The sequence below is a fragment of the Gadus chalcogrammus genome, chromosome 10 (genome assembly GCF_026213295.1).
Source record: "Gadus chalcogrammus isolate NIFS_2021 chromosome 10, NIFS_Gcha_1.0, whole genome shotgun sequence".
Lineage (NCBI taxonomy): Eukaryota > Metazoa > Chordata > Actinopteri > Gadiformes > Gadidae > Gadus > Gadus chalcogrammus.
In genome coordinates, this window is record NC_079421.1 from 13,930,878 (window position 1) to 13,956,038 (window position 25,161).

Consider the following 25,161-nt stretch of genomic DNA (forward strand, 5'->3'; position numbering starts at 1 on the left):
TTGTCGGCGTGTTGGCGTCCCCAGAGGGGTCCTTCTGTGGTCAAACGGAGAGCACCAGTTCCGTCACAGGCATGGATGCAAATGTCTTTTTCGCTACAGATATTCGCTACAATATTGTTATAGGGCATATTGTGAGTTAAATTCCCCCACTGTCTGCTCAAGAAGCCACTCGTTCAAATGTTCGCTCGCTCGCCGCGTCTGACCGTGTGAATTTCAAGTGGCTCCACCACGAGGGTGTGGAATTGGGAATATAGATGTTTTATTACATATTGAAATTGATATGCTATTTTATCCATTAGGCAAAAACATTTATCATTCGCTCCAAACAATGGGCCCCTTTCACTTACCGACTGATAATTGTGTTCAGCCTGGACGCCATTGTGCGTGGCTGCTGCTTTAAAAGGGCTGTGTGCGCTCCGCTCTGATTTCCCCAGATACAAGGACGAGATAAAACTCACTCTGTCTCCGCGATAGAGTCGCCACATCTTCACTAGTTTTATGGAAATAAATAAGATCCTCCATGGGGTTTTATTTATGAGCTACCTCATCTGCTCCCTCTCTCTCTCTCTCTCTCTCTCTCTCTCTCTCTCTCTCTCTCTCTCTCTCTCTCTCGCTCTCTCGCTCTCTCTCTCTCTCTCTCTTGCTCTCTCGTGTGTTCTCTTTCCAGGTTTCTGTCTCGTTTTGCTCCAGCAGCTCATTAAATGGTTTTCTATTGTTCTGGGCTTTGTCATTATCTCTTGAACATGCAAATTAGGAAATTTATTATTTTGATGGCCATTTTTCAGTCATTGTGTGTGTGTTCGTGTTATGTGTGTGAGCGTGTGTTCGTATCTGTTAGTGTGTGTGCGTACCTGTAAGTGTGTGTGTGTGTCTGTGTGTGTGTGTGTGTGATTAGGTGTCCGCGTGTCTGCAATGCATGAACACGTCCTTCCCCACACCCACTCCTCACAACAGTGTTGGAGACATGACTGGCTGGACGCCATGACAACCAACAACAACGACGACGACAACAACATCCACAACAACCACCGGGCTCCATCCTCTCTGCTTATCTGAGCGCTCCACACACAGCCCCATTGTCTGCTCCGACAGCAGCCTTCATATCTCCGCCACGGACCTTAATGCCCTGCGACATCATCAGCAAAGCCCCCTGTTCCAGTGCTAAAAAACACCCACAGCCGAGGGAAAGCCCTCCTTCTCACCCTCTCACCGTCTCAGACAGATCATGAGCAGGTGTGAGCGAGATACAAGGTTGACAGGGGGGATTATTGGGTGTCGGCAGGCACACAGACGCGTGCATCATCACACACGCGCGCGCACACACACGCACACCAACACACACTGTGATGTTACCTGGGAAGCTCTGTCTTAATGTGAGCACTGGGAAGCGTCTGTTCTACAACGTGGGAACAATGGGTGTGAGAGTCCACACGGTTCACTTAACCACTGTTATTATGTGTGTGTGTATGTGTTTGTGTATGTGTGTGTGATTGTGTTGGTAAGAGCCTTCAGGACGTTGACTCAGTGGACAAGATGTGACTGCAGGAGCAGATCACTGCGCAGTGACACGGAGAGTGTGCCATTGGCGTCAACATGGCGACACACAGCATATGGGGTTTACGGTTCCTGTGGTGGATGAATCTCCAGAACACACACAGCGGATTATGTGAGCGACTTCACTGCACAAAACGAATCAGAGAATGAAGATCTCTGGAGGAGACGGTAGGGGGTGGGGGGCGGGGGGGGTGTAACGTCATGATACGCCATGGATGTCTGAGGGGTTTCAGCCAGGCACATGGCTCAGGTCTTGTGATGGCTGATTGATTGACATCCATCAATGGCAGCCAGGATAAGTATTCCTGCAGTGATTTGACAGACACTTTGTCAGTCTCTCTCTCTCTCTCTCTCTCTCTCTCTCTCTCTCTCTCTCTCTCTCTCTCTCTCTCTCTCTCTCTCTCTCTCTCTCTCTCTCTCTCTCTCTCTCTCTCTTTCTCTCTCTCTCTCTCTCTGGCTCTTTTGCTGTCTTTTTCTACCTAGAGGGATTTTACTTGTCAAAGTCCAATAACTGCGAAGCCCGGGGCATCTGTTGCTGTCCATAGCCTTCTTTTATTGCCCGTGCCCTCCAGTCCATGGTTCATTATGCTCTGGCCAAGCGGTGGTCAAGGGGCATACATCGAGAGGCCATGCTGCCGCCCTCAATAATGACTTGGTTCTCTTTCCACACAATAATCGCAAATAAACACAGATGGTGGTGGTGTTATTTGTGGATATAAACAGTGTGTGCACAAAAGAGAAGCAGATGGTAGATATGTCCGTCGGCAGTGGCGATAAAGCGAGCCATTATAGAAAGCCTCAATCTCATATGTCATGAACGGCAACAGTAAAAGAGCCTGTTTTTGTATTTGAAAGTAGCATGATAAGGTGTGACCAAGGTATACATGGGTCATTTCAAGTTGTGTTCATATGTGTCTGGCCAGCGGGGGGCAGATGTAACATTAGCGATGTGGAAAAAACATTGTCTTATTAGTTATTTGACTTGGCTTCTACCTTTTTCCGAGAAAAAAACACAGGAATACCCAGTCATTGTAACGTGAACATTGTTAACAACTTCAATCCCTAACTGAAAAAGCAGCGCAAACCAAGTTTATGAGGGGCTGATCATTAGAAAAGACTTAAAAGTAGATATGCGTTTCAACTCCATCTGTGTTTCTCTCTCATTTTGATGACATATCGGCGCTTAGGCCATCTCCAAACGTCAATGCACTCATTAGCACACAATATCATCCATAAAGACAGACGTGAACCAACTAAGCCCACAGATACACATCTAAAATATATGAATTCATTCCTAACATGAGAAAGGAAAACAGTCATGGACATCCTAAGCCTTAAGATGCACACCTAACAGATGTGTACTCATTTCTCACACACAATTACAAGTAATACAACATTCACTTTTAATTACTTTTCATTATTACTAACACATTCAAAATATAGTTCCCTCAAATTAATGTGGCACTGAATTGTTTTGCATAAACATTAAGCCGTCTTCAAAAGAATTACCAGATTCAAATAAATAACTTGATTAACCATCTGTTGAATGGTATGATTCAAGGATATTTTTTTTTGTTATTTATATATACGTTTTTATTCCGAATGGTATAATTGGGATTTCTCAAAATCGTATTTTTTACAAAGTGGGCTTTTACTGCCATCTATTGGGCGTTTTGCAAACACATTCCTGTGAGCGCCAATGTGTGGATCACTGTTGTTCTCGTCTTTTTAGTCTGAAGCCATTGATACCGCAGATCCATATTACAGTGATGGTGGTCAATGGGTATACTCTAACTAACAAGTGCCCCCTCATCATTTCAGTGCAATTGATTCTAAGTTTAATTAGTCAGTAAAGCCCATCACAATACAGAATCAAACATCCATTATATTGTCCAACCAGTAATTTGTGTTGTCTGAGTCCTAATAAAAACAGTTCTTTATGTAACTCATTGCTCTAGCCTTTCAATCGATACACACCGTGGAAAAACAACCAGAACACAAGCATTCAGTTCACTGAGGGAGCTTTAATGGTTTGATGTTCGAACACAGCCACGACTCTGTGATATTAATTTCATGAACTACTATAAAGATGTTTTACAGCAGTTTGCATTTCTTATGTGTTCCAGCATAGTAAATTGGTATTTTGAACTTGAACTTAACTTAACATAACACTACATTTTCTTAACATAGAATCCATTAAGAAACCACAAAATAGGCATCATGTTTTTCAAAAAAGATAATTTCATAACTGAACATTTCAGTTATTTCGATATAAAAATGTTGCCCTTACCAACAAAGTCTAAAAATAAATGCCATACATTTGACAAAATGAATTGGACACAACAAGGTCTTCCAGTAGGAATATGTGAACTATAAAACAATATTGATTGTACTGTTGGACATTTTATTAATGCATTAAGGCACTGAAATTGTTCATCCATGTTGACAGGCTAACACCAGCTAGCCTAAGTCAACGTAATCAGCCTCCGATATATGAAACCTTGCAAGCATGTTGTACATCACTGCTCAATACAATCAACCAGCCTTTAGACCTGGTCACACACACACACACACACAGGTCTCTTCTACATGTGCTGAGAATCCATGATGTCCAGATACTTGGCGTCGATCAATCGTGGAAGCAGATGAGTCCTGAAATTAGACACAAACACAAACACAGACACAAACACACACACACAGACACACAGACACACAGACACACAGACACACACACACACACCCAGAGATGGTTTAACACAGTGGCAGTCGAGCAAAAAGACAATCAATCTTTTTACATTTAACAACACCTTTTATGGGCGTTGTGTGCGTGGCTTTATGGACAGAACAGAGAACCCTGACAGGAAGCGGGTTGGGAGAGAGAGGGGGAACGACGCACGTGTCATCGGAGCAGACAGGTAAACAGGCACGATTCTGGGATGAGGTGTTGGAGCCTGGTCGCCACAAGGCGTAGCGCTCGCATGGCAAACAAACGACCTGGCTTAGGCGTGAAAGCACATTGGCCTGTGTGCAGTCAGGCTCCAACACCTCATCCCAGAATCGTGCCTCTTTACCTGCCAGAGCTGGCTGCGAACCGACCCGGCCCGGGCCGTCGTTCTAATATGTAACCCTGCGCCTCAGAAGCTGCCAAACGCTCCAGATCTATACCCCGTCCCCTGGCAGCTGGCGGGGGGGTTGACAGCGGACCCTGTGAGCGTGGTGCCGTGTGGGGCTGAGCGGCGTCGTGGCCGTCTGCTTACCTGATGGGAACGAGCAGGATCATGAGCAGTGGGAACACCATCTTCATGTAGGGGAGGGGGTACATGCCGAAGGCACAGAGCACCACCAGCTGGACCATCTGCAGCGCCGTGAAGTAGTGCACCTTCCTCTGGGGCACCCGGCGGATGTAGTGGGTGGGGGGGTAGGACGTCTGGGGGAGGGGAGGGGTGAAGCAGTGGTTAGGGGTGAAGCATGTCAAACGTATCTCAATGTCTGTATGGCCCTGCGTTGGGTGTCAGTATGGCCCTGCGTTGTGTGTCTGTATGGGCCTGCGTTGTGTGTCTGTATGGGCCTGCGTTGTGTGTCTGTATGGGCCTGCGTTGGGTGTCAGTATGGCCCTGCGTTGTGTGTCTGTATGGGCCTGCGTTGTGTGTCTGTATGGCCCTGCGTTGTGTGTCTGTATGGCCCTGCGTTGTGTGTCTGTATGGGCCTGCGTTGTGTGTCTGTATGGCCCTGCGTTGTGTGTCTGTATGGGCCTGCGTTGTGTGTCAGTATGGCCCTGCGTTGTGTGTCTGTATGGCCCTGCGTTGTGTGTCTGTATGGCCCTGCGTTGTGCGTCTGTATGACCCTGCGTTGTGTGTCTGTATGGCCCTGCGTTGCGTGTCTGTAAGGCCCTGCGTTGTGATTCTGTATGTGCCTGCCTGCATGCATGAACCAACCTACAAAGTTGGTTGCATTGATTATACACAGACATAGATAGAGACAGACAGACAGACGGACAGACAGACAGAGTAGGAAGAGGCAGTAGATATAATAGATGTAGATATATGTAGATATATTCAGAGAGAGAGAGATCCCTGTATTTATTTGATCCTATTTGTTCTTTATCTGCACTCTTCTGTCCCCTTCGGCTGCTGGAACACCTGCATTTCCCCTCAGGGATTAATAAAGTGTTTATCTAGACAGATAGAGACAGTAGGAGGATACGTACAGAGACCCTAGATAAAGTAGACCGACAGAGACAGACACAGACGGAGAGATATCCACTCTCTATCCACGCTTAATAAAGTGTTTTATAAATCCAACACTAATTAAAGAGGGATCTCTCCTACCTGCTCTTAAGCAGTGGAGTCACGCATCCACCATCTAACACTACACCAGCCATTAAATAGCCATTAAATAACATTCGTTCATGCAGTAATTAACAGCAAACTAATGGTCTAGTAATCATTCACTAATGGCGTTGATGTTTACTAATGGTGTCTATGTTGAATACGGTCATGGTGTTATCTATCGTGTTCATTAATACATTATTTGACACTGTAGGTGGGTAACAGTTAACCATTACCCACTAACCCCAACTTACCCTAAACCCTGTGTAATACTATGTTAAAATGTGTATTAGTGCATTTAATAATGTTAATAAATGGTTATTTAAATCACCCTAATTGCAAAGTGTTACCATCTAACCCCACTCTCTATCTACCTGCTTCTTGAAAGACAGCACTATGCGGTCTACCCTCTAACCCCACCCTCTAACCCCTTCCTCCACCTACCTGCACCTTGAACAGCAGCTGCATGCGGTCCACCCTCTAACCCCACCCTCTAACCCCACCCTCTAACCCCAGCCTCCACCTACCTGCTCCTTGAACAGCAGCTGCATGCGGTCCACCATCTGGTTGCCGTCCAGCGAGGTGGCAGCGATGTAGAGGAAGAGGCCGTAGAGGACGGGCTTGGGGATCCACTGGAGCGGGATGGGCAGCATGTACACGGACACGCCGATCAGGATGTTGGCGGCCAGGGACGTCAGGCGGGTCTCCTTCACACTGACGATGCTGCGGGCGGGAGGAACCGGTTAGGGGGAGGTGGATGGTAGCTTTGGTTGTTGTGGTTGTACCCTGGGGGGGGAATGAGGGGAGGCTTTGGTAACCCGATCATATGCAGTGGAGAAATGTGAGATAAAGAGAAATGTGCAATGAGGTTCTGGGTTGAGGGATCAACAAGACCATAATAAGGAATTTAAAGAAAACCTTTTGAATTGTGTGTTCATTCCACCCAATTCAAATGGGATGGCTGCTTTTTATAATGTTTGCAACCAGCATTAAGGTGAGTAGTACATTTTGTTTGTTTCAATTCCTACAGAACCTCACTGCGTGTTCACAAATCTTAACACAAGTTAATCGTCGTGCAAACTCATCTAAGTGCAAATTAACCCAAACGAGCAATTATAACGTTTTCCCATCCAGAAAATGCATTCCGCAAGACTTTAATTAGAAATTAGCGATAGATAAAAACATTTAAATACAACCATCAAAACATTACACATGTTTCTTTTCATAAACAGAGTCATACACCGACGGCGGTGTCAACCATGCAAGGCGACAGCCGGCTCGTCTGGTGCAGATTGGGTCCGCTGTCTTGCTCAGAGACACCTCGACACTGGGCTAGGGAGCGCCGGGAATCGAACTAGCAACCTTCCGGTTACAAGTCAACCCGCTCGACCCTCCGGAGCCACCTCCGCCCATATTCTAAACTAAAACCCTTTCACCGTGAACCTACGTGGTGTACACGTGTCCGTTCTCCACGTGCTGTTCCGTCTTGGCCAGCTGACGTGCGTGGAGCGAGGAGTGAGGGAAGGCAGCGTGCATCCATGGCAGACCCAGGCACGACATGAGGATGTTGATGAGGCCCGTGAGCACCAGGTCCCAGTGGAACGCCGTCCCCTTCAGCAGCCTGTTGGCAGAACCACAACCGTTCACTCTCATTGGCCGCTCCCCCACCCCCGCAAACCCCCCTCCAGGTGGCTGGTGCCTGCTCTAGTCGTTGGCTGAGTCAGACTGGGCCTGCTTATGGCAAGTCGCCGGCTACTGTCTATGTCGGGCATACTGTTCTAGGAGGATGAAAAAAGGCTGACTTAAGGGTCAATATACGATAACGCGTCGTTAAATAAAATACGTTTATAGCAGGGTAATAATTGAACTATACAGGATAATAATATAACTCATCACCATATGTACTAAATCCATTTATATATGAAATCCAAAATCTAATTATGTGCATATCCAGCTTATGAGCAAAACTGAAAGTTCTGCACAATTATGAGGTAGAATTTCCATTATTTTATAATTGGTGACAAGTTCAAGTACGAAATCACATGTTCATGTGAAGAAGCCTGTGGCCCGTCATTTAAAACACAGCCCTTTATAACTATTTACTGTCATGTACATCTGAGGCTGTGATACCCTGGATTAATAAAGCTGATGAATGGAGTCGTAGGACCTTGAAGTGCTGCTTTTGGTGTCCATTGCACACTGAGAAACTAGCATTGTGCCCGATGTGTTAAACAGGCTAGCGGTTAGCGGTTAGCGTCAGCGCGGGGCGTCTTACTTGTGCTCCGGCACGTGCGTGAGGGAGATGACGATGTTCTGGTCGATGAAGATGAGCAGGGCGAGGAGGAACCCGAGGCCCACGGCGCTGAGCGTGTTCATCCCCGTCAGCTTGTCGAACGGCGCAAAGTTGAAGATGGGCTGGCCGACCACGTGGTGGAACACGGGAACTGAACACCGAGGAAAACAGAGGAACGCAGAGGGGTGAGCGGAGACGCAGAGGAGAACCAGGAGCGGGACCATCTCAAAGAGCACATTAGTGTCCACCTTCGTGACTAATTCTGTTCACGCTGGGCTTTGTTCACTGTGGTTGAGGTTCGTTATCTCCCGCAGTCATTCACACATAAATCACAGTGGTTAATTTGGTTGTATCAGCGATGTTGGGTGACGTCTCTTCTGTTGAAGCGAGATCCCAAACAAACAGAGCCAGCTCGCCCCTCCCTTCCGTGTTTCGTGCATCCAGTAAAAAACGATCATGAACGGCAAACCCCCGTGTGTAGGCGGGCCTGTCAGTTTTTCGTTTTACTCCTTTTTATTCAAGGAGCACGCAGGGCACTCACGCTCGATGTCCAGGAAGAGGTAGGAGCCGATGAAAGACACGATCACCACGGAGATGGGGAGGGCACAGTCAGACACCACCTCCCGGATCCGACCGTTCAGGTACGGACTGAGGGGACGAAAACAAAAGGAAGCAGGTCAAAGGGGTGCTCCTACGCAGACACACACACACATGCATACATATATGTATATCTTTATATGTATATAAATAAATATATACACACACATACACACACACATAAATATATGTATATCTTTATATGTGTATATATAAATATATATATATATATATATATGCATATATATATATATATATGTATTATATATATACATAAACGCACACACATACTGCATATCTCTAACTTAAAAAGGCTGTCATCCAAATCCTGCCCCTTCTTTCAACATGTCATAGACGGCTAAAAACACACTTATCCCCCTGTCTTCATAGACAAAGGCTTTCAGTGACGATGAGCATTTGGCCTGGGAGACACACTTCCCCCCCAAGCTCTTAAGGCAAGAAGAAAAAGAAAGATAAAGAATAAAGATCTCTGAATCCTTCTTTCCAGAATCGTAGTGTTTTCTGAGCGTATCTGAACCGCCTCCCGACGACTCCCCCCCCCCCCATCCAAAGAGATAGCTCCGTCTCCTCCATAACTCCTTCCAGACTCGCGTCGCTCAGCGTATCCCACCAGCAGCTAATAAAGCGACAGCAGCAGCGCAGCCTCAGCACGTGGTCCTGGCGTCCAAAATGACCGGAGTAAATCATGTACGGGGGCTGATGATTAAAACCTCTCCCCTCCTCCCCCTCCCCCCTGCTGTGCCTCGTCCCCCACTCACTCCCCTCCTCCCCCTCCCTCCTGCTGTGCCTCGTCCCCCACTCACTCCCCTCCTCCCCCTCCCCCCTGCTGTGCCTCGTCCCCCACACACTCACCTCCTCTTGACGAGGTAGAGGGCGTAGCCCAGCCACAGGGTGGCCAGCATGAGGAGCAGACACAGGACGGGCCTCTCCCTGGTACAATGCACCAGGGACACAGGCAGGAACACCGTGAGTTCCCCCCGTGCCCCGCTGTCGCTGCCGTTCTGGGAGGCGTTCTGGGCGTTCTCAAGGAGCTGGCTGATCTGCTCCAGGGTCAGGGTGGCGTTGGTGGTGGTCAAGGTGGGGCCGTGGTAGAAGATGTTGAAGACTGGGGGAGGGCGAGGGAGAACAGATTGGGGGGGGGAGGATAGAGAGGCAGAAAGGAGAGCGATAAATGGAAAAAGAGAATCTATCAATAAATCAATATCAATCAATAGATAAACAAATCAAACAATCAATAGAAAATATATTATTTTGAGGACCAATCAGCCCTCTACCTCTTGCAGGCCATAACAACTAGTGACACAATCAACCCCAAAAAAGTAATTGCTAAAACTATCGGACATAAAAATATGAAAAAATACGTACTGGCGAACATCCCTTTGTTACTGCCTACGTGGTCGAGGGCCATTCTTGGCAGCATAGTGCTGTTTTTACATCAGTGATTGTGCGTGTGTATATATAGCCTCGGGCTCAAAGGAAACAAAAAACCCGGGCGCTGCAAAGGAACCCGGCACATGCTCAGTGTGTGCTTCACTGTCACGGAGGAAACCCCAGAGAGGACCAGATCGAGGGTACGCTCGCACCACGAGACCCTAAACAATATTAACATTATAAGGTTTTCAATCCCCTCCCTCCCCTTCAGTTGCCAGCCCGCGGGCCCGTGTTTGATTGCGTGCTCGCTGGCTCGGCCTCTAAAGACTGCCACAAAAGACATGGCAGATTTGCTTTGCAACATGAAGAGGCGGGGGAAAAAAAAAACTGAATTGCCAGGCTATTCGGTTTCCCCATGCTATATTACACGAGCGATCTATCACTATGCGCGCAGCGGGGCGGACCGTCTGGCGTGGAATGTTGTTGTTTGCGTCGATCGGTAGCCAGGCGTAACTCACTTTTCACGGTTCCTTTCACCGCATCGCCCACAAAGGCGATGGAGATGAACAAGGCGATGACTTCCTCTGTGGAGCTGGAGAGACAATTACAGACGCAGCAAAATCATGAATGCTTAACCAAACTGCTCACTTCACGGGAGGTGCAGCGCACATGATGTCTCCGGTTGAAACATTATAGTGTAAAATTCTACAACATCTATTACTGGGTAAGTGTTTAGTCTTTTTAGTTTTGTTTCCTTTCCTCCAACCACACCCCCAACACAAGAGGGGCACGGCTGTTTTTGAGAAGCGTCTGTTTTGCTTTCCGGTGTCTGAGGTAGAAGCAGGCCTTAAGAGCAGGGCGGTGTCGCCGGCTCACCGTTTGAAGAGCTTCATTAGCAGGCTCATGTTGAACAGGCCTCCCAGGATGAGGAACAGGCTGTTCCATAAGCCGATGCAGGCGTAGAACGCCTCAAAGTCAATAGAATAGTCGTCACAGATCCCCCTAATCACTGTAGGAAAAAGAAATACCAGGGAAAAGACGCACACACACACAAAGATGAACACACACACACACAAACACACACATATAAGAATATACACAAACACACACACAGACACACATGAACACGTATGAACACACACACACACACACATGCACACACACACATAGATTAATACGCACACACACAGATGAAAACATAGACACAGACACACATGAACACATTTGAACATACACAGACACACACACAGATGAACACACACACACGAACACGGTTTATAGTCAATATGAGTTCTTTGGGCACACTGCAGAAGGGTACAACGAGGTTAATGAACACGGCATATAACACGGAGGATTTCACTCAAAAAAGCAATTAAGTCCAAATGAAACCCAGCGTGTTTTATTGATGGGCTCATAAAGAGGGACATATGGCGGTGGGCCGGAAACGTACCGCTGATGAAGATGGCGAGTGGCGCGGTGGTCAGGGGGATGACCAGGGGGGAGCCCGCGAACAGAGCGTAGATCACCCCACCGATGCTCTGGCCAACGATGGTCTTCTGCACGTCTGCACCACAGCAGAAGAAGAAGTCACAAAGGGGTTAAGCGCAATTACTTTAACCGCCGATTCCGCCCGCGCAGGTGGTGGTGCTTTCACAGTATCAGTAGAGGATGTTTTTTTTTTAATGGCTTTGCTGAGGCCAGATATGAATGTTCAAAGAGCGGAAGAAAATTGTACTTTTTAACTTTTGAGCCAGGCTAAATTGGATTATATTTTGGGAAGTTTTTGCAGTTTTTTGGGCAAGCTACTCGGAAAGTGTAGTGAGCTTAGCTACCAGGTGCTCTACATTAAGTGAAGCTTCACTACACAGAAGCTTCCAGTCAGATAAATGTTGTGAGCTAAGCTAAAAAAATTTGCCTTAAGTAGTTTACTACATCAGAAGCCATCAGACTTTTCTTTATCTTAAGCCAGCTTCATGCTTATTCAATACTACCTTAGTTATCTGTATACCTGTCAGTTACACAGATATGCAGGTAAAAATGTTTAGTTAAATTGTGGATTACACAATTTATCCAGGGTTCGAATTATGTGGGAGCCAGTGGGAGCTGAGCTCCCATAGAGAGAGGTCTGGATCCCATGAAAGCAGCAAACTAAAATATCTGTGGGGGTCTCTGAAAATACAGCAGCATAATATATTGTAATTACAAATAAAGCTATTTTCGCTTCCACATAAAGAGTAATATTTACGTTAAGTAAGGGATAATAGAAGTTAACGCCGGTCATTGTCGGGAAAATAACCCAAGACAGGGCGAACCTGTCTGAGGTTTCCTGCTTCTACCTGAAGGGGCTTATTTTCGATAATGAGTGGCCACTTGCCAAACGAAAAAATAACTTCACAAGGTGTCTTTTTAAAATGTATTTGTTACAATTCGTAGTGTTGATCAGCAGAGAAATAGTTAGCCAAAGACTTTGACATTGCTTAGCAACCGAAGACGCTAGCGTTGTTGTGAAGGAGCGTTCCACGGCATTTGAGAAGAGTCGTTTCATATTATATATTTACTTCCTATATTTACCCCCCCCTCCCGTCAACAAACCAACGCAAGGCCGGTACGCTTCCCCCACCCCCCCGTCAACAACTGAGCGCAAGGCCGGTATGGTCCTAACTCAAACCCTGAATTTATCAAACAATATCCTGCGATCTCAACTCACACCACACGCGAGATTGAACCATGCCATGCCAGACTGACAGGAGTTTACAGGATTAAAAAGATCAAGAAAAATATATTTTTGGTTTAGGGGTACCGCTTCGTAGATATATTCCTGACTCCAGCAGAAATCTACACTGTGCATGGCCCTCAGAAATCCTCTAGATATGTAGCTTCTGTGGACACTGCCGTGCTACCTGATCCATAAAAAAGCTTAGCTACCGAGAAGGTATTTGATTTAGAAAACAGCAAGGTTACCACCACCCTACTGGGAAATGTAGTTCAACTAGTAATGTCAATATTTGTATTTGATGCTCCTGCCAGATACAGAATACTTGAATGGTTGAATAAGGCTTTTGGGATCAATGATGATGATACTGCTGAGCTTCTCTGAGCTTCCATTACTTACTTATTTCCCCTCTGGTGCTCTCGTCATTGAGTGAGCCAAAGGCGATGGCCGGCAGCAGAATGGTGATGTAGAGAAAGATGGCCGTGGTGGTGTACTTCAGTAATGAGCGGTCAGGCCCCACGATACCTGGACGGACCAATCAGGGAACAGAGTTAGTCATTTATTTTATTTTCTTCTTTGTGTTAAGCCCAAAGCACATGGTTGATGCGGCAGAAGCTAAATTATGTTTTAAAATAGACCTGAGTCCTATTATATTTGAGGCTAGCGCTAAAATCAGCCCAGACACAGTTGCTACCCCTTATGCTTCTCCCCGTTAAAACAGTATGTTTATATCCTTCATTTTGTGTTGCACAACAAATATCAGAATAAATTGCTGCTCCATATGCGTTGGGCTTTGGCAAAGGCTTTGTTTCCACCAGGATTCTTCAGAGGGGTGTAGAAGCCGTACCGTCTGTGAAATCTGAGGGGTAGAGCGGGAGTCTTCTGCGGAGGTCGTCGTACACACCCTTGAATGGTTTCAGGAAATCTGTGCACTGAGTTAGGGAAGTCAGGGTTAGGGTTGAGGGTTGAGGGTAAGAGTCATTCTGAAAAATAATGACAGTGGTGATCGACATACATATCTTAGGCTTGTTGGATGGTTGTTACTTGTTGGGTTAAAACTTCTTTGGGACCGAAAGCTAAAAATGATTTTCCTGTTACATTACACGCAAAACACGCTGTCTTACTCACGTATCAACAGTCAACTTTGTCATAAATATCAGAGTGAAAAGGGAAACTGATTGAATCCTCCATGTAAAGACAAATCTCATCCACCACAAAAGGTGGGCCAAAGTCTCAGTCCGTTACTGTGTAAAGTGCAGCTCGCCTGCTCCATGACCGTACCTCCAGGGGCTTCCCTTTACGGGGGTCTGTGTCGTCGACAACCTCCTCGAGGGGCTTGTCGCTGCCGCTGGAGAGGAGCCGTCGCTGGAGCACCAGCTCCTTCTTGAACTCCTCTTCGGTGCGGGTTTCCAGGAGCTTCTGGCGGAAAGAGATGTCCGACAGCAGGGTGGCGAACGTCCTCCCCAGCTCTATGGCCGTCTTGGTGCTTTTCTAGGTGGAAAACAGAAGTGAAACGGTAATGTTACATTTGACTAAATCAAATCGATGGTTGCATCGCGTTTAGCATCAGCCTTAGCCCTTTATACAAAAATGTATTGGTTGTTTTCCTCCGGAGTGCATTCGCCTTCTTTTATTGTACGTTATTTGGGAAACATTTATTGCTGTGTACACTGGTTGTTAATGTAGATGCACAACTGTTCACACATCCCCTGAGTTCGCCTCAGTGTTTTCCCAACAGCTCGCAAAGACATAACACCTGAACCCATAACGGCGGAAGAGTGTGTTAAAAGGACATCAGTGTAATCCTCTGTTGGTTTCCCGATACCGTGCTACATAAAGCACCCTAGCAGTTAGTTAAGTATCCCAGTGGGGGGTGGGGGTGTCCTCACCGTTCTGGAGGGAGCCAGGATGAGAACCACATAGCGGGCCTCGCAGCAGTTCACCCCCCAGTTCTGGGGTCGGTCCAGGCGTGTGATGCAGACGTGGCGCTTCTGGAGGCTCCTGACGTTGGTGCTGAGAGTCCCAGAAACACAGAGGAAGTAGATGAAACCAATGCTTTGGGATGTGTTCCTTTAAGAGATTTTGTGCATATAGCACAGTTTTATAGCAGGACCACAAATGAACGCACGTCGATGGGAACTTGGTATGAATGAATCATGTGTAGTTTGTTTTATTTGTCGTGGAATGGGGCGTTCCCGAGCCCCTTATCAACGGAACATGACATGTGAGAGGAGTTGCCTTCTCTAACCATCAACGTGCTGGAAGTTGTGCAGTGATAGGGATTATACAGTAAGTGATTTGGTTGCAGGTGGATGTGTTGCCATGGCAGCAGAGGCCGTTGAGTTCTGTTGCAAGTAGATTGTTTATCGTGTGCATTACAATTTAAACATTCAAAAGAATACAAATGAAATGGGCAACAACAATACAAATCCAATGCATATGTTAAAGACCATTGCTATTTCAGTTGAGAGACGTACAGAATACAGAGCCAGGACTGCTGGTAGTGGATTCCTGTTGGGGTCGTGGTGACTCCCTGGATGGTCTCAGACAGAAGATGCACTGCGGGACAGCGAAGACAAAGATGACCATTACTTTAACAACGTAAGTCTTGGTAAAAGCAGTGGCGCTAAAAGCATAAGTGCACACTCAGCACATGTTCATGAACTTTCTTCCAAAGGCCCTACCGTTTGCATCCAACCCACTGGCGTCGGTGAACAAGGATTCCATGACGGCATCCACGTCGAAGGCTTCCCCGCCCTCGTCCACCATGCGTGTGAGCATATGTTTGAGGACCTCTTCCAGCGTGGCGGCATCCTCCTCCAGCAAGATGCTGGACTGGGCCAGGAAGTCGTCAAGGTCCCTGTGGGCACGCACCTCCTCTTGGAAGTTCATGGAGCTCACATACTGGGGAGGGGAAGGCATTACGAAAAACGTATGTTTAGTGAATTGAACACAATGTCGTCTGCGTATAGTGGTATCTGATCAAATGTTTCGAACGTTATGTGATGATATCTCATGTATATATCATATTTATACATATCAATTGGCATAGATGTCCTTAAAATATATTGAAGGCTTAAACTAACAATTATTAAAAAAACGTTTCAGTGATCAACATAAAGATAAGAAAATAAATCATACTTTGCGAGTTGTGTTCAGTAGCCCATATTCTGGTGTATCGTGATCTGCAAATGGATGCCACAACAGGGGGTTAAAGCAGTTTGTAACGCCCTTTTAAAGTAGAGCAGAATCAGAGTCGACGCATACACCCAGACACCCCCCCCCCACACACACACACACACACACACACACCTGAAACATTGGCCTGGAAGTCATGCTCCTTAGCGTCCTCATACATCGCATCCTCCTTACGCAGCTCTGTAAAGGGGGGGGGGCATCAAGATAAGAGCAACACACAGAGTAAGTAAGTCATCAACCTCATTAAAGAGCCCTAATTGTCCATCACATGGCCCATACATCTCTGTCCAATCAGTGTTTGGATGTAGACGGCGGTGGGAGCGCACATTCAATAACCCAGACACATTAATGTGCATTTTAATCAACTGTACCGGGGTAACAAATGGCAATAATTAAGGTTGTTATTTCAAGGTTGATTTGGTCCGTTGCGCCTGCAATCCCAACAATGGATTTCAGGCCAAAAAAGAAATGGTGGCACAACATAATTGAGCCATGGCATGATAATCGACACTCATTAAGTCAAGGTTAAGTTGCTTCACTGGGCCAGGTTTCTAGATCTATCTACAGTATGAAACTGTTGAGGCTGTACTCCCCCCGGTCTGCCATCTGGTGAAAAAGCCCACACCAACCAAACACAAAACATTGTCTCTTGGAGAGAGCGGGAGAGAGAGAGAGAGAGAGAGAGAGAGAGAGAGAGAGAGAGAGAGAGAGAGAGAGAGAGAGAGAGAGAGAGAGGGAGAGAGAGAGAGAGAGAGAGAGAGAGAGAGAGAGAGAGGGAGAGAGAGAGAGAGAGAGAGAGAGAGAGCAATAAATAGAGAGAAAAGGGAAGTGTAAGGGATGTAAGTAAAGCGATGTGATAAAGTGGGAATGTGAAGGTGAGAGCGTAGGAAAGGATGGGGGTATGGGGAAAAGTGGTAAAAAAGGACGAGAAAAAAAATTCCACCTCATGCCGCACCATTATAAACAAAAGGCCCTTGTAAAAAAACGTAATCCAAGTGAGAATAAATCGAGAGGGATATATAGAGAGATCCCTAGTTTTCATGAGGGGCAACAGCAAGACAGTTTTACTGCAATTATAAACTAAAAGTGGTCGTAAAATGCAAGTGTCTCAGCTCTGCAGTAAAAAATATTCTCTTTTCTCATTATGCTCATAAATCATATTGGTCGTTATCTGGCCACTAATTAACCTCTCAATTCACCTGCAAATTAATTTGTGCTCTGCAGCATATCAAATGAGTAATTAGAGTGCAGGTAGGCATTACCATGATTCAATGTCCCGCTTTCAATTGAAATCAACAACTGGGATATATGCTCCACCTTCACCCTCAACCAAATGCATTGAATTCTCTCCTTCGCTTGTGTATTCATAATGAATTCAGCATTATAAAGCATCCTAAGTGACTACTCATCAGTAAGCAATTCCTTATCAATTCAAATAAAATAAAATATGTAAAATAATGCTGCAATTCATGATTAGTTAGTAATTATAGTAATTAATTAATTAGGTAATTATAAACCATTAGTTGTATAGCTGGTCCTACATAAGCTCACACAAAATATTAAACTTATGCTTTCTTCCTACCTAAACTAATCATGAATTGTTAAGTATTTTTAAAACATTATTTACACATTGTTCTTAGTTTGTAATCATTAACTTATGCTTAACAAATTATCTTTAAATCATTAGCTAATTATGGCAATAATAATTTATGATAGCTTTATAATATGATGAATAGCTTAACTATTAGGAGTCATGTATGAACAATTCTTCATAAATGAGGAATTCATTATGTAATACTTCTACATTAATGCTTAAAAGTTGCAGCTATTCTTAAGTGCTGCACATACATCAAAATGACAAAATAGTAAAAGACAAAATAATAACATCAAGCCATATTATTATTCAAATTATTATTCAATATCATTGGTTTATTCATAGTGGCTAGGCTTTATATGGTTTTCAGCGTGTGTGTGACTCAGAATCCTAGCAGTGATTATCCACAACAGCGAGCGACTACACATTGGTTGTATGTGAATACTGAACCACTGCAAAGCTGTATATATTTTTTCGCTACAGATAAGATATTCATGGCCATGGACAGGATGCATCACATTGCAAATCCCTTGCGGTGCGGGGAGCGGGAGATTGTGATGACTACGTACCCATCTCTTGGAAAGTGTAGCCATTTTTGGACTTCCCGGTTGACGCGTCGTCTGCAGGGAGAAGAGAAGAGACCGCATTCATGAGACCTTTGCTTATGGCCACGAATAAAACATTCATTCCAATTTGAGTTGAAAGGCCGGAACCCCCTCAGTTCAGATCTGTGACTGTAGAGAAATGCACTTAAGAAGAAACAACGGCAGCTGTCTAATAAAGATGCCCATACTATCCATAAAGCCAGTGGTCATATGGTTTGGAGTGTGTGTGGGACTCAGTATCCCAGCAGTGATTTTGCACGAGAGTGAGTACAGTACACAATGCTTTGGTTGCACAGTATGTGAATGCTGAACCGCTGCAGAGCTGATGGTAGGCATATATTGGATGCATTTGAGAAATAAATGGCAAGCCATTGAGAAAATGTGTTATTTTTTCTCTTAAAACGATTACAAATGGATCGAAACTGCAGATGGTCAAACGTGCCCATTTACACATTTTAAGACAGGAAAATCAAAACTCAGATGGTTTCTTTTTATACACAGTCTTATATCATAGTCAAATATCCTTTTAAGACAAAGACCACTTGACGCAAAACACTGGACCTTAAACCCACAGGCTGCGGTCTCTGTACCTGACGATAAAACCCCCTCAAATCTCTATCTGCTGCTTGGTTACAAAGAAAGCGGGCCTGCTGTGTGAGATATTTGTGTATGCAGTAAGGTATCCCCCCCTCTCTGCTGACCCTGGGAACATACCACTGCTGTAGGGATGAGCCCTTTCCTTGCCTGTGATGCCTGATAGGGCCCCTTGTGCAACAGCGATTTGACAGAACGTTCCCAGGCCCGCTCACACACAGACGCACACACACAGCACCGGGCTGTGTGTTGGAGAGAGAGAGGGAGAGAGGGAGAGAGAGAGAGAGAGAGAGAGAGAGAGAGAGAGAGAGAGAGAGAGAGAGAGAGAGAGAGAGAGAGAGAGAGAGAGAGAGAGAGAGAGAGAGAAAGAGAGAGAGAGAGAGAGAGAGAGAGAGAGAGAGAGAGAGAGAGAGAGAGAGATGGAGCGAGAGGGAGAGAGAGGGAGAGAGAGAGAGAAAGAGAAAGAGAGAGATGGAGCGAGAGAGAGATGGAGAGATGGAGAGATGGAGAAAGAGGAAGTGAGAGACCAGGGAAAAGGGAAGCGAGGGCATACGGTCCTCCACATGTGTGGCACAAGAAGGCTCAGGTTTCACCAGTAACTACCTTCTCATTCTCACCCACCCCAAACCTATTTGAAAATTCCTACATGGCACAAAATGGAGGACCTGTTTGTCTTCCATGGTTCTCAGTTTGTCAGGATGTTAAGAGAGAGATGTGAGGTGAGGTTAGGGTACGGCAGAACTGGTGCAAAAATGTGTTTTTTTGAGTCCAGGTGTGCCTGAATTATTCTTTTCCGGCAGCATCTGCATTATCCATAAAACATTGAGGAATGCTAATAGCTCTTGGGTGTCGTGAAGAAATTGCTCATGAATCTCCAATGAAAAGGTCAGCCTGGAAGGCCAGTATTAAAATCTCCTGTTCACTACCAAGGTAGGAGTGTCACCACACCCGCAACAATCGCTGGGCTATCAGCCAGAAGAAGTGCAGATGCAGCTACACCCAACCCCACCTGTGACTGTGGTGCGGTTTCACTCCACCTACTAGTACATCCAGCAGTTCCTGTTCCATCTGTTATCTCTCCCTCAGGCTCCATAAAGCTGCAAATGTGGTTGGTAGTTTACATAGCCGGAATCCTAATGCCAAATATTGAAATAAATTAAGTTTAGTGTCACTATATTGTCTCTCCTGGTTGATTCTAAATGCTGGTATACTGCAGAGAAAAAAATTGTAATTTCAGTACTTTGTATCAATTATCCTGGGGGAATAAGGATTTACTAGCGTGAAATGAGTTTGAATAAAATAACATATTTAGTTTGTAAGATAAGAGATAATATAACGAAAGGTAACAGATACGCTTTTAGCTAGAACTAGGACACAGTCTATAAGGTCCCAAATATTGTCCTGCCTTCAAACAGGTTTCCATGCGTCATTTCCTGTCCGACTTCCTCTCTGATGGACGTCTCTAGAAGGTGAGCTGAGACCTTCCATCAGCATAGCAACCGACCTTAAACCCACTGCTCAAAATAGCCTGCTGTCTGACCTCGTACCCCCTGTACCGTTTGTAACCACCTTTTAGAACATGCCTAGAGGAGGCTAAATCATTCCATGTAATTTGAGTAAAATGTTGTCTTTAAATCGTAACCAATGCCAACTTCTTTGTTAAATCCTACCAAAGGGGTTGTCTGTGGTTGTTGTGGAGCACATTAGTAGACAAACACTTGGCACAGTTTCAGCAGAAGTTATGAGTTGCCTCAGCCCTGGGCCTACTCTGCCAGTATCACTGCAGGAATCGTTCTGTTTGCTACTGAACGTCCTTGTGGACGCTGCAAACCCCAAAATATACTTGTTTAGTCTTCCATGGATAAGATGCAGCTGAGTTTTAAAGCTCGAAAAATAAAGTTAATCTCATGAACTCTTCCTTTCTAGTTGTCAAAAAGGTTATAGCTGGGTTTCCACGACGATTTAAATCATTATATACATATTTACACACTGATATCCACTCATATACGAGACAACGACTTATTCATTTCCATGGAAAAGGGAACACACACACACACGTGTGGCAGCGGCCATAGTGTACTGCACTAAAATACACAACACACGCATTCACTATCGCCCCAAACGGCACACACAGGAACCAGGAAGCATGGCTCATTCCACTTCAACACCTGTAACACCTGTGAACCAATATCCAAATCCAACAGTAAATACTACGATGGGTTTGTATTCAGCCAGGTCGGTGGGATATGACTGCTGGACCAATGGTAATTGTGGCCGGACCAGGTAACAAGACAGGACTTTAAGGGCTTATGTTGGGTTGGATTCTCTTCTTTAGACATTCAAGAACTTCCATCTCCACTGCAGCAATCCTGCTAAGTCACATGGTTCAAAGCCACATGGTTGTAAGCCTCTATGGACACATTAGAGGGCTTTATTAATACTGCTTATTCAATGATAGTATTTAAGTGCAATTGAGTTATTTTCTGGAGCATGTGATCACTAGTTGTGTTTATCAGGCGGTCCAACTTTAGGATGACTAAATTGTTTTATGCAATATGAATTAAGGGAAAAGCTTATATGTTTGAGCCATTTAAGAATATTGAACATTCTTCTCAGGGATAATCTTCTTAATCCTCAGCCTTAAAAAACTTGATGAAGTTTTAACCCGTGAACAGCTACAAAATACGACGGGTTTATCTGCTATGTGGCACCTTCCTGAACACATCTTTCCTTAATACTCAAACTAACTGTATACAAAAACATTGAGACCAATTTGAGAGGAGACTATTTTGTGTGCAGTCTTTTGGTAATTAGAAGGTAAACAAGCATACACCAACAGATTATCTATAAACTTCAATTTTCGTATAAACTCAACTGTATGCGATTGTGTCTACGACTGGTGAATGCTTTGTTCGAAGGGCATGACTATGGAGTATATTACATAACCATCAGGCTATAGCAGGTAATCCTTTTGAACGCTGCTCTGTGAGGAGGCAATAGACACCACATCAGGTGGAGTGCTTTAAAACAAAAGACATGCTGGGCTTTTCATAAGCTAAGGCCTCCCTGGCACATGCAAATCCTATTCAAATTCTCTTTAGAACCTAGAGGTTCACGGTGGCTATGGTGGCTAATGGTGGGGGTCTCTCCTTACAGAAGCCATACATTTGAAACGGCAATAGTGAAATGATTTCAACAGTCAACTTGTAACAATTTGATAGGGAAGCCCATCTGGTAGACCCTGTGGCAAGTAGTGAATGAATGCTCTGCATTATTTAGGATAAGGCAGCTGATGTCAACAAAACAGAAGAGCCCCATTTATAGACATATCGTAAACAGTGGCCCACACTACCGGCTGATTTGCCTGCTCTCCTTGCAATGAATGATCTTCGTGATGTGCTACTGTTTGCAATGTTGGTAAATCCTCAAGCATCATATTGTGAAACCAACATAGCACACATAGACATGCTCACAGAGCAGAATACACATTCATGCTGAGAATGTAAGGACATGTTATAACACTTTGAAGACACCATTGAAACACACACACACACGCACACACACACACACACACACACACACACACACACACACACACACACACACACACACACACACACACACACACACACACACACACACACACACACACAAAGGATGTAAACACTTAACAGTACGTGAGGAACAAATAGGAAGGGGAGAGCGAAAGTGATTTTCTGAGAGAGCGAGAGAGAGAGCGAGAGAGAGAGAGCGAGAGAGAGAGCGAGAGAGAGGGAGAGAGAGGAAGCAAAGACCAGTGAGAAGGGAAGCGAAGGCATATGGTCCTCCACATGTGTGGCACAAGAAGGCTCAGGTTTCACCAGTAAATACCTTCTCACCCTCACCCCACCTATGTGTAACTTACCACATGGCACAAAATGAAGGACCTGTTTGTCTTCCATGGTTCTCAGTTTTTCAGGTATGCTTTTTTCCCCAGGTCATCCCATCATGTTGCTCAGCACTTCTGCCTAATACATTTCCTTGTCTAAGAATCCCTTCCTGTCTCTTGCCCCCCTTCCTCTCTCACTCTCTCTCCCGCTCTCTTTCTTTCTCTCACTCTCTCTCCTTCTCTCTATCTCTCTCTCCCCACCCCCTCTCTCTCTCTCTCTTACACACACAAACACACAGACGGCACGCACACACACGCAACACAGTCGCACGCATACAGATACACTGGTAGAGGTGAACAACCAGTCTGCCGGCAGCAGCACATGGTGATGGGGGTGGGGCGGAAGAAAGGGCGTGTGACAGAAGTTTGCAACTGCTGGGTCCTTGTGCCTAGGAAACCGAACCGTTGATTCGCACGAGGACGAAATACCCCCCAGTCGCTTAGGAAAAAGAATTCGGGTAAAAATCCCTTTACAAAGCATGTTTAAAAAAAACAAGGCAGACAACAAAAAAAAAGAGGTGCCCATGTGCCTCCAAGACAACCCGTTTTTTGGCTCTCGTACGGCGGCTGAGTGTCTCCCAGTAGGGCCGATCCCGAGAATCCCCTCCGGCATGATGTAATTACCGGCGAGTCTGCGTGTTTCTATGGTGGTTACAAGGCACAGTCAAATGGTACTGGCTTGCTTTAACGGACAGCAGAACGCAGTTCCGCATAGCAAAGGCCGTGCTTCCCATACAGGAACGGAAGAGACGCGTAGTACTCGTATGACTCGTTGTTCTATGCAAACATAGACAAAATTAACTATAAATGAGTCGTACGATCAGTCAGAGCAATAATAGCTTGGTTATGACTGTGGGAAATTAACTGGTCGCAAACACGGCGTAAAATAAATAAATAATGCAACATTTAACAAATTGGCAGTGATCCGCAACGTTAAGCCACCTTCACTGCCGCTGGGTGGCAGCAGAGTCAGAGCAGGAGAAGCAGAGAGGCGACAGAAACGTTCAATGGGAACCAGATCCACTTAGCTCGGATGGAAACGTACACCAACTCGAGGCCTCTGAGTGCATCCTTTTCAATCGTCGTTGAGGTTATTAAAAGTGAGTGGTTTTCTCTCTATTTTAAGTAGTTTATGTAACAGCCGCCCTCTAGTATTTCTAGTCCTCTTTTCTTCAGGGTCAGCTGGTTGTCAGGTCAACCGTTTGACATTCCATACCGTGTTTTATTAAACACCACATTTGGTTTGTATTATAGACGTAAGGCTTTACGTAGACCTACCAATAGGTTACTACTCCAACATATTTAAAAACCTAGTCCCTTCATCTTTAAAAGGATTACGATTTAATTGAACATTGTCCTCTATGCAATAATATCCTTTCGTGTGTATGGTGAACATCCTTTAGCTGTGGACGCAGAGGAGCGCCTAAATGAAAGTTAATTGGATATCGTAAAAAGTGGTCAAAGAGGTCGTACAAACCTTACATTGTTACTGACTGTAAAACATTAATTAGAACCGTAGAACAAACTTATAGCATGACTGGAGCAGCACTGCCGGGTATGATGTCAACAAAACTTATTCCATATGTAAATAAATAAATGATCTAAAAATGTAGGCACTAAGAACAACCAAGGTTTAATGTATAGCGAGATTGCTGTTTCTTGTTTTATCTCTTCCCAGATAGGGACCAAGGGCCAATGTCGGAAATATCTCCCTAACTGAGAACTACAAATATTTAACAGGCAGCATGCCACTGCTTATAGCCAATTCCTCTTCAGTCAACCATTAAATAGGTCCTTGCTAGAACACCAATAGAACCAAAACAATTGTATCCCCTGTTACTTCACCATTATCTTATTATAAATACGTGCAATGTGTTGCTTTATGGAATGGACTGTTAGGTAGGCCTACAAGGCATTCTACCTTACCCCTAAAGGTCTCAATTAGGCCAAAATAATGTCTTTAAACTCAACATTTTCAGCATAATTTTAGTCGACCTAAAACACATTATTGACCCATTCATAACCATTTTAGCATTAACATAGTAGTGCTAACCTTTCCGTTCATCTTAATACTGTGCACTCTTACAGTTGTTCTAAAGCGGTAAATGCTACCATTCCAGTTGCCACAGAAACAGAAAAATAAGTGCTGACTTGATTGAATTAGAACAACCTGCTGCATCAGTCGACGTGAAAGGCTGGGTTAATTGAAGGTTACCTCCATTAAAATGTGTCAGAATCACTCCAGACTTCTCCGTCGCCATCTTTCAGGTGGCTGGTCTGTTGGTCGTCTTTGGCGGAGGAGCCAGGAACCCAAAAAGCAATCCAAAAAAGGCTTTTGTGTTGAGGGGGAAAGGCAGCTCATGTG

The 25,161-nt window shown here is 45.1% G+C and overlaps 1 protein-coding gene across 2 annotated transcripts; it reads right to left on the bottom strand.

Annotated features, from left to right (window-relative positions):
- Positions 1-3,239: 3,239 nt before the first annotated feature.
- On the bottom strand, positions 3,240-25,161 carry LOC130390736 (solute carrier family 4 member 11-like). Of its 2 annotated transcripts, none has more exons than XM_056600847.1 (20): positions 25,012-25,161; positions 18,239-18,289; positions 16,190-16,255; positions 16,019-16,062; positions 15,562-15,781; positions 15,355-15,436; positions 14,767-14,890; positions 14,159-14,368; positions 13,725-13,809; positions 13,277-13,402; positions 11,615-11,728; positions 11,041-11,173; positions 10,683-10,756; positions 9,646-9,898; positions 8,717-8,823; positions 8,158-8,326; positions 7,330-7,503; positions 6,410-6,605; positions 4,812-4,981; positions 3,240-4,206 (listed from the first exon to the last, which is right to left on the bottom strand). In XM_056600847.1, the coding sequence occupies exons 1-20, from the start codon at positions 25,055-25,057 to the stop codon at positions 4,140-4,142; spliced, it is 2,511 nt and encodes an 836-aa protein (XP_056456822.1). In that variant the 5' UTR covers positions 25,058-25,161; the 3' UTR covers positions 3,240-4,139. The 2 variants fall into 2 exon arrangements, with proteins under 2 accessions (XP_056456822.1, XP_056456823.1); XM_056600848.1 differs by lacking the exon at positions 25,012-25,161 and adding an exon at positions 22,773-23,482.